The sequence below is a fragment of the Myodes glareolus genome, chromosome 23, assembly GCF_982192425.1.
Source record: "Myodes glareolus chromosome 23, mMyoGla1.1, whole genome shotgun sequence".
NCBI lineage: Eukaryota > Metazoa > Chordata > Mammalia > Rodentia > Cricetidae > Myodes > Myodes glareolus.
Window position 1 is genome coordinate 41,541,150 of NC_142048.1, and position 16,309 is coordinate 41,557,458.

General features: G+C 44.8%; 1 protein-coding gene across 1 annotated transcript in view; it reads right to left on the bottom strand.

Moving 5' to 3' along the window:
* The window catches only part of Pofut3 (protein O-fucosyltransferase 3), a 77,502-nt gene extending 64,406 nt beyond the window's left edge, over positions 1-13,096 (bottom strand). The window contains exons 1-2 of the mRNA XM_048456526.3: positions 12,958-13,096; positions 4,642-4,977 (exon numbers count right to left, since the gene is read on the bottom strand). Of these exons, the coding sequence (XP_048312483.3) occupies positions 4,642-4,722 (81 nt within the window). The 5' untranslated portion in view covers positions 4,723-4,977; positions 12,958-13,096. The remainder of the gene's footprint in view (positions 1-4,641; positions 4,978-12,957) is intronic.
* Positions 13,097-16,309: the final 3,213 nt, after the last annotated feature.

Genomic DNA, 16,309 nt, shown 5'->3' on the forward strand with positions numbered 1-16,309 from the left:
CCTCTATGGAAGTCAAGTGCTATTTCAGAAGAGCTAAAAAATACATTAGCTTTAAAGAACCAAAACCAAGTCAGCTCTTGCCAAGCGCTTCCTCGGCACTTTTACAATGTAATAATGTGACTCTTCCCCAAAAGCTTGATGGGAGGAAGTTAATTTACATCCCCAGATCCCTCTCTTCATCTGACTGTCCTTCTTACTAATGTACAACCAGTAACTTAAGGAAAAAGAAAGAAAAGACTGTCAAAACTCCATGAGATGGAAGCTCAATACAAATGTGTTCCACGTGCCTCACCCATGTCTCTTGTGAAGTGTAAGTTCATTTATAAATAAGGAGGCAGTTTGAAGGAGAGCTGTCTCTGCAATGCAGCTCTTAGCGTGTATTTATCCCTAGATGTCACTGTCAGGTTGTAGGAAATAGGAGAGAAAGAAGAACATGAAACAAAACCTGAAGGATAAGATCGGTCAAATCTATAACTGGATATCAACATGCAGAAGAATGAAAATAGACCCATATCTGTCACCATGCACAAAACTCAAGTCCAAATGGATCAAAGACCTCAACTTAAAGTCAGCCTTATAGAAGACAAAGTGGGAAGTACACTTGAACACATTGGCACAGGGAACCACTTCCTAAATATAACCCCAGCAGCACAGACACTGAGAGAAACAATTAATAAATGGGACCTCCTGAAACTGAGAAGCTTCTGTAAAGAAAAGGACACGGTCAACAAGACAAAACAACAGCCTACACAATGGGAAAAGATCTTCACTAACCCCACATCAGACAGAGGTCTGATCTCCAAAATATACAAAGAACTCAAGAAATTGAACACCCAAAGATCACAGAATCCAATAAAAAAAAAATGGAGTACAGATCTAAACAGAGAACTCTCAACAGAGGAATCTAAAATGGCTGAAAGACACTTAAGAAAATGTTCAACACCTGTAGTCATCAGAGAAATGCAAATCAAAGCAACTCTGAGATTCCATCCTACACCTGTAAGAATGGTCAAAATCAAAAACACTGATGACAACTTATGCTGGAGGGGTTGTGGGGAAAAGGGAACACTCCTGCATTGCTGGTGGGAATGCAAGCTGGTACAACCCCTTTAGATGTCAGTGTGGTGATTTCTCAGAAAATTAGGAAACAACCTTCCTAAGTAATACCACTTTGGGGTATATATCCAAAGGATGTTCAATCGTGCCACAAGGACATGTGCTCAACTATGTTCATAGCAGCTTTGCTTGTCATAGCCAGAACCTGGAAACAACCTAAATGCTGCTTGACTGAAGAATAGATAAGGAAAATGTGGTACATTTACACAATGAAGTACTACACAGCAGAAAAAAAAATAAGGACATCTTGAATTTTGCAGGAAAATGGATGAAGCTAGGAAACATTGTTTTGAGTGAGGTAACCCAGACACCAAAAGACAATTATCACATGTACTCACTCATAGGTGTTTTTTAAACATAAAGCAAAGAAAACCAGCCTACAAACTACAATCCCAGAGAATTTAAACAACAGTGCAGACACTAAGAGAGACTTACATAGATATAATCTACATAGATTATAGAAAGAAGAAAAAGACAAGCTCTCCTGAGTAAATTGGGGCCTTGGGGGAGGGTTCAAGAGGGGAGGGGAGAGGCAGAGAGGGGAGCAGAGAAAAATGTAGAGCTCAATAAATGTCAATAAAACAGAAAAAAAAAAAAAGAGCAGCCAAATCCACAATCCGGAGGGCAAAGAAACCAGTTCCTTCAACAAATTCAGATATGGAAAAAAACATAACAAAATAAACCTCCCAAACAAACAAAAATAAATAAATAAATATCAAATGCAAAATTTGATATTTGCTAGCCAAATGTAGTGTATGGGGATGTACTAACTGCAGATTTGGAATGCCATTGTAAAGTGAGTTTTCTCTGGGAGAAATCTAGCATGCCCACTAATAGAGGGTACTAAGAAACAACTGTTCACTGCAGCAGGTGAGACAGCAATTACATAGTTATGTTCTTTTTAAGTCTCTGGGCTTGAGGGACAGCTGGGTGACTAAGTGCACATACTGCTCTTCTAGGAGACCTGAGTTTGGTTCCTAGCATCCACATTAGGCAGCTCCCAACTGCCTGTAAGAGCTCTACAGGATCTGAAACCCGCTTTTAATCTCTGCAGGCACCCACACCAATGTGCATATGCCCGTGCATACACACACACACACACACACACACACACACACAATAAGTAAGTAAATAAGTAATGGGAAATCTATCTGGTTGATGTAGAGAGCACATTCACAATCCCAGCATTGAGGACAAGGGGCTCTAGAACAGGAGTGAGTTTGAAGTCAGCCTGGGCAGGAGAGACAGAGACAGAAACAGGGACAGGGACAGATCAACCAAACCAGTCTCAAAAAGAAAAGTAATCCATATTTGTTAGAGGAAAAAAAGAAAAAGAAAGAAAAGAAAACCATACTGGGAGATGCTAACCCCAGTCCACCAGTGGACACCAGCAGCATGCCATGCAGCCGGAGGTAGGTGAAACTGAACCAAATGCATCCACTAAGAGCCCGCCTGCACCTATAATGATCTCTTTGTGATAAGGAAGCATGGTCCAGCCCAGCATCACAGTGAACTGAGTGGGACAACACGAACCAAACACAGGCCTCGAGCTGTCTGCCCCGGGCTCCGAGGAGAAAACATGGGCCCACCTGGCACCTTGCAGCGCCAGCTAGATGGGCACGATATGAGTGAGCAGAGGTATGGTATGGCGTAAGGAAGGGACAGGGAGACAGACAGACAGACTGGCTGGTTCATGCCTGTGGACAGAGGCATAGCTGATGAGGCGAGAGAGGAGGGGAGCGGGCTGAGGGGAGTGGCTTGATTACCACCCAGGGTCAAGATGATATCTGGCCTTGAGCTGCTGCTGGGACTCACGGCTGTGTTCCTGGCTTGCCAACCATGGTCTCTGTTGATGGCCCTGGCCTCTGATGCCAACAAAAGCAGAGAGGCCAGAGCTGTACAGAGCTGGCCCCAGGCTATTAGCAAGGCTACTGGTTGCTCTCCACAAACTGGTGATGAGGCCCTACTGCTAAAAGTAACACTGAGACATCCATGGGGACCAACTAGAAGATCCATGGTGCTAGAAGGCACTCTGCATACTATCAGAGGAGAAAGGTAATGATACCAGCCAGCTACAAACCCTGAAACCTATCACAGCTACCTACCTGCACGATAAAATGGTTCAACAGTGGCATAACAGTTACAGGAGTAACCAATCGGTTTCTGATTGGATGTAAGGCCCGCTCCTTAAATAGAACCGCTGAGACTGCTAGGGTATCCAAGAGCAGACTGGATAGGTCACGGGCCTACAGGTAAACTATGAATACTATTGTCCTGCTAAAGGAATAGATCAATAAAATGACTCCTAACGCATCCTTTCACACCAATAGATCAGTGCCTTACTCAGTCCAGCTTAGAGAAGCTTCTTAGAGAAGCAACACAGAGACCAATAACTGAACAGTGTGCAAGAGTGAGAGACTTTGGAGCCCTTGGTTCTAAATGGGATGTCGTCATCAAACCTCTCACCTCAGGGGTCAGGATCTCCGTGGAAGAGGAGGCAGAAAGAGTCAGAGGTAATGGATGACTCCAAGGAAACAGTGTCTTCCAGACAAAACAGTACTGACGACGCCCATGTGGACTCACAGAGACCGTGGCCGCATGCGCAGGACCTGCACCGAGTCGCGCAGATGCTGTCCTAGCACTGAGACAGGAAGCTGGACTCTGGCTCCCATCCCTGACTAAGATGCTATCTAAACTTGACACAAACTGGCAATGGAAAAATCAGTTTTCTCCAATAGGGTGTCACAGGATGGATCAACCACACTGCACGGCAGGCTCCACGCCAACACAAAAACGCTCCATCTTTTTCTGTGGGCTTTTTGTTTCATTTTGACTTTTTTGATCTTGTTTTTGTTCGTTTTGATTTTAGTTTTTGTGTTTCTCTGCTTTTTTTTAAGAGAGAGAACAAAAAGCTGGATAGGTAGGAATGACTGGAGAAAAGTTGGAAGCGAGAAAAAACATGATCAAAATTATATATATATATATATATATATAATATATATAATATGTATATATATATATATGAACAATTTTTAAATAAATTTTTTTAAAAACTGACTGAACACGGTGACATATGACTATAGTCACACACTTAGGGCATTAAAGGCAGGAAAATCAGATATTCAAGGTTATCCTTGAACATGTATCAATTCTGAGGCTCACCTGGGTTACATGAGACAATTCTAAATAGAAAAAGAGAAAAAGAAAATGTTCTCCCAAATGGTCACGGTGGTTCCTTCCTTTAATCCCAACACTTAGAAATCAAAAATCGAAGTATCCTGAGTTCCATACCATGCTGGTCTATACAGCAGAAATCTAGACATACACACACACACACAGATGAAAATAAGAGAAGAAAAACAGAAGAAGGGTGCTCTCCTTTGTATTGTGTAGCATGGGCTCAGGATGCAGAAAAGTTAAGCAGACATCAATTACTCAGAGTTCTCTGAGGAAAGGGAAGGGAAATGGGGAGGAAGGCTAGGGCCTAGCAACGAATCCGCTATACACAGCCCGGACTCCCAGTACCTGCAGTGTGACCATCAGAAAGACAGTAGCTGTCATGCACAGGCAAGACGCCAGAAGCTTCCGCCTCTGAATCCGCACCATGCTGCCCTGTCCCGGATGACTGAGAAAGGGCTGGCCTAGCCACCAGGAGTCCTCCAGTCAGCCCGCAGCCAGAGACAGCTTCACATGGAGGAACCATCTGGGTGCCAATTTCCTGCCGGGAGCTGGTCTCCATGAAGGACTGAGATCCAAGGTTCAGAATGGGTCCGGGTTGGCGCTGGGAAGGAACAGCATGCCGTCTTCTCAGGCTATTATCAGAGCAGCCGGAGTCCTCAGACACAGCGCCATCCAAAAACACTGCAACAAATGGATAATCTTTTAGCCACATGAGCTGACAACATAGGTTTAGTGCACAAAAGCACCGAAGTCTTAAACCAAAAGGAACCTTTTAGATCAGATCGTATACCTCACTAAACCTAATACCTAATCATACACATGCCTAACACCTCACTCAGAAAGAAAGTAGCTGAGACCAGAATGGTTACCTAGCTTGCTCAAGGCCACACAACCCCATCAAATCCCACGTCTCAAATCTTCCCCTAATTTCTTTGCCATTAGAAGACTGGATTCCAGGGTTACTTAGATGAAGTCACTTCTTAACCAGGTCTCAAAGGAGTAAGAAATAGGCCACATGCCCACTTCTGAAAAGGGTGGAGGAAAAAAATAATAAAGGCTCAGGTTTTCGTTAATGATGGGATAGTGATCAACTGAAGAAACCAACCAGATCAGGGAGGGATTCTGCTTACTGGGTTATCTACTGAGTCTTTTGTGGGAAGAACAAGAAAGCAATGGATGTGTGGGCAATATGAGTTTTTCATGGGTCTGAACTGGCTGCTTTTTTTTTTTTTTTTTTGGTGTTTTTGAGACAGACCCTCACGAAGCCGGACTGGCTTCAAACTCACTTGTGTAGCCAAAGACAGCCCTGAACCTCTCATCCCTTCCCCACCCAATTCGACCTCCTAAATGATGAGATTATAGGCCTCCATTAACAAGCTCAGATTTATGGGGTATTAGGAATAAAAACCAGGGCCTTGTGCATTTGAGGTGAGCAGTATATTAACTGAGTTACCTTCCCAACCTTTCCAGGAGAGAAAAACAAAACCTCTTAAAAGGCACAGGATGGTAACAATGAATGCTTTTTATCCCTAACACGCCGTAACTCCGACATCCTGGGCAAATTTCTATGGACTGTACATTCACATTGTATGTGATCCTGTGACGGACTGTACATTCACACTGTGATCCTGTGATGGACTGTACATCCACACTGTGACCCTGTGATGGACTGTACATTCACACTGTATGTGATCCTGTGATGGACTGTACATTCACATTGTATGTGATCCTGTGATGGACTGTACATTCACATTGTATGTGATCCTGTGACGGACTGTACATTCACATTGTATGTGATCCTGTGATGGACTGTACATTCACACTGTGACCCTGTGATGGACTGTACATTCACACTGTATGTGATCCTGTGATGGACTGTACATTCACACTGTATGTGATCCTGTGATGGACTGTACATTCACACTGTATGTGATCCTGTGATGGACTGTACATTCACATTGTATGTGATCCTGTGATGGACTGTACATTCACATTGTATGTGATCCTGTGATGGACTGTACATTCACATTGTATGTGATCCTGTGATGGACTGTACATTCACATTGTATGTGATCCTGTGATGGACTGTACATTCACATTGTATGTGATCCTGTGATGGACTGTACATTCACATTGTATGTGATCCTGTGATGGACTGTACATTCACATTGTATGTGATCCTGTGATGGACTGTACATTCACACTGTATGTGATCCTGTGATGGACTGTACATTCACACTATGAACCAAACCCAAACATCCCATAAGTTGCTTTTGTCACATACCCTGTTACAGCCACAAGAGAAGTAGCTGTTCCAGAGTTAGACGGCTCAGTGTGCCAAGCACACAAGTGGCCCTGGTTTATCACCCTCATCACGGACACGGCAGAAATCACCCCTTGGTTCAGTTGCCAGCTCTGCACAGCCAGTATTTGAAGCTAGGACCCTACAATCTGCTAACTTTCTTTGAGATACTCAGTCTTAAGTCTGTAGGAACTATTTTAAGACAATGGTGCTGCTGATTTTGGTAAAAGAGTACTTAATAGATGCTTTGCTATTACATGTGTAATAGATGTACACATCTTCTGAACAGCAGATGTGTTATAATTTTTAAAAAAAGTTGCACAAGAGAAAGACACCATGCCACAGAGGTTTGTTTTTTTTTTTTTGTGGGTGGGACGTAAAAAGAGGGAGGGGGAAGAGGGAGACTGGCCTCTGGGGACAGGAGCAACAGAAGGGGGGGAGACAGATACAGAGCTCGCGAGCGCACGCAAGCAAGGTGGGCAGGGCCCTTTTAAAGGGAACGTAGTGAATGTGCACAGAAGGTGCTCTTAGTGGCTTCCGCTGAGGACTTGTATCTGTGAGAACCCCAAGAGCCGGCCAGTACAGATACTCGAATACCAACGAGATGGGCAACCCTGGGTAGTGTACACCAGCCATGCACGTAATGCATTGCAGAAGCTCACCTCTTAGAGTTAGGAGTTGGTTAGTTAGAGATCATTTTAGATGCTTTATACCGCAGCCTATAAACAGATACATTCCTCTGTCCTGGAAAAGAATATTATGGGGCATTGTCCTGAATGACTCAGGTTCACACAGGAGGCAAAGATGAAACAGAAACACGGGGAGCCTGCCTCTCTTGGGGTGCCATTACATTGGAGCTTGAGGGCTTTCATGGTACTCTCTGTGGGTCCACCTGTCCTCACAGTTGGAGGACTTGGGACTTGATGGCATGCTCCTGGCTAATGACTAGCATGGGTTAGATTGAGTGCTACTATTGTAAATACACCCTAAGGCCTGGCAGGTTGCTGCAGAGTGTAATTCACATACTGGAGGCTGCTCTTCAGTGGTGAATATTTAATCACAGCCAGGTTCCTGACACCTTCCTACACTCCTGGCTTTGGCAGTAAACTAACTTGAGGTTCTCTACATGCAAGGGAATTTGTGCGTGCTCTTGAATTATTCTTTGGCAGTTGATATGACCGATTAAACGTTGCAAAAAGGCCCTCCAGCCGTCCTGAGATCTTAGCTATAAATATATCCCGAGCTAGTTTCATAATCTCTACCTTCTGTTTTCCTTTACTCTCGACCTTTCTGTCCTAAAGCCACCACTGTTTCTGGTGTCTCTTTCCTTTCTATTGATCTTGGAGTCAGGTGACCTGATTTAAACCTACTGCTAAAAATATGATCCCCGGCCAACTGCTTAAATTTAGTGAGGTTTAGCTTCAGTTCTGTAATAACTGGAGTTAGTAATACCTACCTTGTTTTTCCAAGGTGGTTCCAAGTAATATTAAACGAAGGGACAGATTTAAACCTCTTTGCAAAATGTTACAGTCTTAAATTGACTTTTAATGGTTTATATGATTGTGTGTGTGATTGGTGTGGGGTGAATGAGGCGGCGTGTGCCAGCGGGTACATGTGAAGGTCAGAGGACAGCTTTCTGGAAGTTGTTTCTGGTCTTCCACCACGAGTTCAAGGATCAAACATAGGTTGTCAGCTTTGCATGATAACGTTTTTACACACCGAGCCATCTTGCTGGTCTGAGGTGGTGTAGTTTTAGTCTCATCTAAGATGCTAATATTTCACTACCTAATATGGGTCATATTAATTATTATAGCTATACTAAATTACTTTTGCACATAAAATGAAAGTTTAATACTCTCTCTGCCATGCAGGGGAAAGGATGACATTTATTCCTTAAAGTGAATCCACTGAGGATCAGAAATACTTAGCCACTTCCCCAAATTTATACAGTCCGAATGACAGACCCGCACCTGGGATTCAAAGTGCTAGGTCTACATTTTATGTAGCTAGTAGCTATTAATATGTGTGGAATAGAATCCTGCAGGGCACTTCCGAGGTTCTTAGAGCCTTTTGTTCCCTTCCCCTTGGCCCCACCAGATGACAACTGTTCTCTACAGACTTGTTTGTTCTCTGTGATAGCATCATTTAGTGTGACCTTTATAGCATTAACATTAAAAACAAGGAAAGAAGACATGAATTTCAGAGCTAAACTGTTCTAGTTGTGGTACTTGCCAAAGTACCTTTCTGGAAACATCCTCATGACATTTCCAAGTCATGCTTTCATGGCTCTGACAATCAAAACTGACCATGACAAATCCTGATCCTCAATGTGTTCCTCTCTTCCTCCTCCCTATTCCCATTGGCTGGAAGGAAGCGAGGCAGAAGACAGACAGCTCTAAAAAGACTCTTCTGATTGGTCTCCATTAGCAACTGGGGAGTTCAGAGCGATGGGCTAAATATAACCCTAGAGAGGGGTTTCAGAAGAATCTAACTATCAAACCTAAATTAGTCACAGGAATGTCTAATTTCTCAAATAGGTTTGGTTCTCCAAGAGATCTTGTCACTTTGCACTGCATAAACCTCCATGACTGGCATGGTGGCACACGCCTTTAATCCCAGCACTTGGGAGGCAGGAGGATCTCTGTGAGTTGGAAGCCAGCCTGGTCGACAGAGCGAGTTCCAGGACAACCCAGGCTGTCACACAGACAAACCCTATCTTGAAAAAAACAAAACAAAACAAACGAACAAAAATCTCTAGTACACCCCTTATATTGCGGCCATCCTTAGAAAGAACTGACATGGTAGGCTGGCAGGAATGTGTCTTATTTTCAAGCACTTTTTACTGCCTCCTTTCAACTATGCCACATCAAGACCCCTCATTTATCCTGATGGTGACTGCCCTCAAAGCCCCAAAACTGGGCTTCCCAGCCCCAGCCCCTTGGATTCTGCACTCGGCTAAGTATAAATTAATGTCCTAGAATGAAAATCTTACTGAAGTCTGTGCATGATTTGCAAAGGTTCTAAAAAGAGCCCAGTATGGGGCTGTAGCTCATTGGTAGATCACCTGCCCACATACACAAGGCCCTGTGCTTCATCCCTGACAGTGAAAAATAACATGAATGTATACCCTACTCTATTTCTCTAGCTTACTTCCCTGGTCTCCTCCTCGAGGTCTATGTTCCTGCTGCTCCCAGAATGTAACTTGCCTTTTCTGTACTGCTGACTCAACTCTGAACACCAGTACCTCTTGTACCATCCTAGACATTCTAGACATTTCCCAAGACTTTGGGGGGGGGGGGGGAGGCGGTGCCATGGACTGAACTAAGAACTTCAAACACACTAATTAGGCAAATGATCTACCACTGACCTACATGATTGAACTTATTTTACTTTCCTTTTTGTTTTTTGTTTCTTTTATTTTTGTGGTTTTGGTTTTTGTTTTGTTTTGTTTTGTTTTGAGACAGGGTTTCTCTGTGTAGCTCTGGCTGTCCTGGAACTTGCTCTGTAGACCAGGCTGGGCTCGAACTCACACAGAACCCTGTGCCTGTCTCCAGGATGCTGGGATTAAAGGCGTGCCCAGATCCATTTTCCCTTTTAGTAATTCAGAAATTTCTTTCTGAAAACTAAGGCTTTACATAAGCTTTTTAAAAAAGTGTTTAGAAAGCATGTAAATTAAAATAAGCTTAATGTTTCCTTTTTCCAAAGCCCATTCCAGGAATGCTCCCTATAGTCACTAATTGTTGTCACTGTAAGGAAAACCAAGCCTGACAGAAGCAGCTTACGGGAGGAAGGACTTACTTTGGTTTTCCATTTCAAAGGATTTCAGTTCATCCTGCTGGAGAAGGATGATGGATCAAATAGCTCCCTCCATGGTAATGGGCATACCAGGTGGTAAGTGCTCCCACAAATCAGAACCAGTAGCTAATATAACCTTCACAGTTCACCCCAGTCCCTGGAGATCCAGCCATGACAAGCTCAATAGAGGCTTGAGTCTCAGTAGTTTACCCTGAGGCAATACCTGGTTCCCATAAAAACCACAAACTGAGACCACACAGGTACCACCCGGTAACAGACCATCCAAAAGAAATCCCAACCATTGTAGATAGGATCACCTGCCAGCACACACCCATCTCTTTTCACCAGGACACCCCTAGACAAATGTCAGCCAATCAGGGGTCCTGAATCTTAGAAATTCCTCACCCCTATGTCTGCTACTATAAAAACTCAACCCCCAACTGCGCTGGTGCTCTCCAATCATGCCAATAGTTGGACAGACGGAGAGTCCAAGTTCTAACTTGAATAAGAATAGAGTTTGGTCTCCTAGTTGGTTTTGGGGGTAATCTGGGCATAACAGTCACCTCCTTCCATCACTGAGGCCATGCCTCCTAAAGGCTCCACAACGTCCCAAAACAGCATCATCAGCTGAGAACCAAGTGTGCAGACATGAGCCTGGGGGGAGAGGGCACTTGATGTAAAATGATGAAAGTTGAGGGAGATGCTAAGTTTCTTGGGAAAATCAACTCTACATAAGTATAAAAGCACTTAAATATAGGCTGGGAAGGTTCCTGTATGGTGCCAAATTTATACATACATGTAACATGAACCAAATTATAACCTTTTCCTCTTGTTTCCTACATATAATCCTAAGGAGGGGTTTCTGAATGTTGTTTATAAGAACAAACATGGAAACTGTTTCACTTTGATCCTTGAAGAATACAAGGTGAGCAATAACACAGTAACAGTGGAGCCTTTGATTCTCTATTAGACACTGCCATCTAGCAGGAAGCCAGCAGACAAATTATTACAAATTCAGAATTTTAACTCACCTTATTGGTCATCTGATGCACTGTCTTTGGCTTAGAGGCAAGAGAGGGGTTCTGGATTTCTATTTTGTTTTTTTTCTTTTCTTTTCTTTTCTAAGACAGCATCTGGCAACATAGCCTTGGCTGGCCTCTAAATTGCCTTCTCCAGCCTTGGCCTCCAGAATGAGCGCAAGAGATCCAAGCTGCTGAATGGAAGCAAGAAATAAAAGGAGGACACAGTTGCTCCTGGGTTTGGTGGAGGAGAAGGTTTACTGTCCATAAGAGGAGAGCACAGTCAGAGGCAGGGACATCTGGGAGAGTCCAGAGTGGACATGACTGGTATGGTGGAGCAGAGGGTTTACTGTCGATAAGAGGAGAGCATAGTCAGAAGCAAGGACATCCGGGAGAGTCCAAAGTGAACATGACTGGCAGGCTGAGCCATGTTGGGAGAGAGAAGAGAAGAGAGGGGAGAGACGGGAGACCAAGAGGCCAAGAGGGCTATCCCAGCCAAAATGGCTGAGTGGGGAGGGTAGCCTAGACCAGTCCCCTGGGCTGGAGAAGTTTAGGGTAGGGGTGGAATATTCTAGCTAAATGGATCCTGTAACAGGCTGGGACTGAGGGATGCTGGGAGAACCTGGCAGGCCACCAGCAGAGGCTTTGCTGTGTTCATGGACACCTCAGGCGATTGTGCACTATAAGGGTCTCAGAAAGCATTTGAGAGACAGGTATAAGACAGGGACCATGGTGCTGTCTGTATTGGGGGATGGAAACTCGAGTGTTCAAACACTTGAGCTGTTTCTTCAAGTCAGACATCAATCCAGGCCCTGCCTGAAAGAACTCCATCTGAGAGTATGGTGGGCCAAAGAGATGCAAGACTAGAGTTTGTAGTATGGCATCTCTGGCGAGCGGAGTGCTGCACTTCATCTGAGAGAAGAGAAGCTACATTTGAAGACATTAAGGTCCTGAACAAGTTCTGCATCTTATGATACGACATGAGTCTCATATTAAGCGCCCTAGCTGGGTACAAACGCCCTGAAAAACAACTTGCGTGTAGATAATCAAAGCCAGCTCCTGCAGAGGCTCTTCCAAAGTATATACTAAATGCACAAAGTTTCCACCGCAGGAAAAGGCAAAACTGCTACTGGCTGGGCACAAGATTCTATCAACAAGTGTTTCTCGGTGAGCTCCCAGGTACCACGGAGCAGTTCTCAAGACAGTGGGGGCAGTGAGACTTTTGCCTGTGGCCTTGCAAAGCAAGCTGAACTGTCGCCCCGGCCCGGCCAGAAAGAGCACTAAATCACACCCTCGGGATACCAAGCTCCTCCTCCCTGCTCCCTGAAACCAAGGCACCGGTGCTTTTAGAGGCCAGATTAGCTTGCACACCAGTTTCTGACTTGAAACGCGGCACCAGGGTTTCTAGACTCTCTCAGCAGACGTGGGTTCTTTGCCAGGGCCCAGCAAATTGTCTTCTCTTACACTCCGCTTCCGCGCAGAGCAGCGGTGTCCTTCAGCTAGCTCCAGCAGGCGCCCCAGTCTCCGCCAGCCCAGAAGACTCACCTTATGCTTCCGAGAATCAAAACAAGTCCCCATCAATGTACTCCAACCAGCCTCTGGGGTGCGGGACGCTCAGTGCACCCCAGGGTCCTCGTTTTCTATCTATGCCCCCGAGCTCTCCCGAAGACCCGGAAAGATGGAATGGCAAGCGCAGCTCCAGAATCATCCCGCTGCAGTTAGTCTCCATAATCCAGGATCCACGTTTTCATGGATGCGGTGTTTAAAAGCTCCCGGTCTCTGCTTCAAAAAACTTTGGACCGCCCCCTCACCCGCGTACCTCAAGACCGAAGGCTCAAGAACGCTTCAGGTCCTGAAAAGTTTGGAAAGTTCTCTATAAAAGTCTCCTGGAGCTGCTCTTCCAGAGGACCCGGGTTCAATTCCCAGCATCCACATGGCAGCTCACAACTGTCTCTAACTCCAGGATCCAACACCTCACACAGACATACATGTAGACAAAACTATAATGCACACAAAATAAAAATAAATTATATATTTTTTAAAAAGCTTCTCAAGAAAGGGAGACTCTTGAGACATGTAGGGAGATGGGGAGGGGACGGTAAGTGAGACGGGAAGAGGGAAACCAGGTGCAGCAGCCAGGAGGCCCAAAGGTACAAAGAGAGCGGCCACCTAAATGTTTGGATTTTATTGGGAAGGGCAACCCAGCCCCCTGGGCTAGAGAAGTTTAGCGTAGGGACAGAGGGATTGACTGCCAGGTCCTTTCTGATGTGTTAAAGAGACACCTTAACCTCTTTAAGTGTCAGATTTGAAATCTAACACTTTTAAGTCTCAGGAAACTGCCCTCGCTCTCGAAGGACTGAAACACAAAGTCAACTTTCAACTAAATTAAGCCAATGCACCCAGCAGGGGTTTGCTATGGGCTCAGTGTTTTAGATGCCCGTACACTCCTGGTGCCAAGGTGTTGGGAGCTGGGACATCTTGGTGACTATTGAGATTCAAACCCTTATGAAAAGGTAGGGGCGACCACTTCAAACTATCAGTCTATTCATTCAGATCCTAACAGATATATTACACAGCAAGACTAATTGCAAAAAAAAAAAAAAAAGAAAGAAAGAAAGAAGAAAGAAAGAAAGAAAGAAAGAAAGAAAGAAAGAAAAAAAAAGGCATCTGAAGTTTTGTTTTTGGAGACAAAGTTTCTCCTGGCTGTCCTGGAAATTCCTCTGTAGACCAGGCTGGCCTGGAACTCAAACTCACCTGGTAGAGCAGGCTGGCCTCTGCCTCCTGGTGCTGGGATTAAAGGCATACACTGCCAGTTTAAAGTAGTCTGTGTTGTTGTTGTTGTTGTTGTTGTTGTGTTGTTGTTGTTGTGTTGTTGTTGTTGTTGTTGTTGTTATTAACAAGACCACTGTGGCACTGGCCTTGGGACAATGTGGTGCCCAAACGCTGAAAAAGGTGCCTGAGTCAGAAAGCAGCCTCTTTAACTTTTCTTCCCTGATGAATAAAGAATCTTTCTATGCAAACAGGAGTTTGGGTGTGGTTTGTGCCTAATCCAGGGGCCAGGAAGGCGCCTCAGTTGTGTCGGAGTCCTCATCAGTACTGTTTGGAAGTGTTTGTTCCTCTTGTCAACTTGGCACAAACTAGGGTCAATCATCAGGAGGAACCTTAATGGAAAAGATGCCTCCACTATATTGGCCTGTAAGCAAGCATGGATTATGGGATGGGGGCAATGTATTTTCTTGAATAATGATTCATGTGGAAGAGCCCAGTCCACTGTGGGAGGTGCCACCCCTGGGAAAGTCCTGGGATCTATAAGAAAGGTAGCTGAATACGAGCCAGAGAGCAAGCCAGTAAGCAGCATTCCTTCACAGCCTTTGGTTCGGTTCCTGTCTCAAAGTCCTGCCCTCTCTTCCCCCCACAATGGACTATAAGCTGTAAACTGAAATAATCCTTTACCTCCCCAAGTTGCTTTCTGGCCATGGTGTTTTATCCCAACAACAGAAAGCCAACTGGGACAAAAAGTAAGAAAATTGTTGTAACAAGCTGTAGAATCATCATGATGCTTTGTGTCGTTATGAAATATGAGGTAAACTCTCTCCTCTAGCCACTGCCCACATACGAAGCACACACACTGAGCTTCTATACCTTTAGATGTCAAGAAGAATGGTAACCATGCCCGATGGTATAGCTGCATCCTGGACGGGGGGGACTCTACAGGCAGAACTTCAAAGAAATAAAAAGGAAGTATCAAAATTTATAAAACTGTAAAATAAGTCTGGACTGAAGCTTGATTAATAAAAACCCAGAGATAAAAACTGGGGTTCAACCTGAAGGTCAGAATGCAAAACAGCCAGCCACTGACTCGTACCTCTACCTCAGTACAAAATGGCGATCCAGCCTCCAGGAGTCTCAGAATGGGGCTGTGAGTGAGAGCTGTGTCCTCTTATATTCCTCTCTAGTGCTGGGATTAAGGGTGCACACCACTAGGTCAGAAAAGCAAAACTGGACTCTTCTCCAGGATGTCCTGCCTGAGAAAGAGCCACAAGGTAAGGCTGGAGATTCTTTGTTAAGACACCACAAGCCCTGTGCAGCGCGTGGCAGAAGCTTTCAGTCAGAAACATGTCTCCCTACCTCACAGCACCTTAACATGCCCAAGGTAATCAACCTCAAATCCAGAGAGTTTTATCAGAAAAAGGAAGGAAGGAAGGAAGAAAGGAAGGAAGGATCCAGTTTTTGTCAGATGGAGTAAATTTAAAATCAAGAGGCTACACAGGGTGCTCATAATGTTGTTTAAAGTCTCACATGGTGAAAAATGCACCCAACCGGGATGTAAATGGGCAGAAAAGAACACTGGGCTGCTGCAGAAGGGCACAGCTTTAATCCCAGCACTCTGGAGGCACAGTCAGGCAGATCTCTGAGTTGGAGGCCAGCCTGGTCCACAGAGTGAGTTCCAGGACAGCCGGGGATACACGGAGAAAACCAGTAGATCCTGACTATTGTCTTTATAACAGCTCTCTCTGCCACAACATTCCTCCAATGGCACTGAGCCTTTTACCACAGAAGTCTTACTGGGCACACAAATCACAGACTGCTGCCCAGGGCTGGCAGCACATGCCCCAAACAAACTGAACTCAGTAGAATTTTGGGAGGTTTTGTCTCTCAATGCTTTGTCTGCACTTTTGTTGTGGTTTTGTTTTTGCTTTGTGTTTGTTTGTTTCGAGGCAGGGTTTCTCTGTGTAACTTTGTCTGTCCTGGAACTCATTCTGTAGACTAAGCTGTCCTCAGACTCACAGAGATCCACCTGCCTCTGCCTCCCACGTGCTGGGATTAAAGGCGTGTACCACCACCACCCAGCCGGGCATTTTGTTTTTAACCTTATAAACCTTTTTTAGGTCTCTAT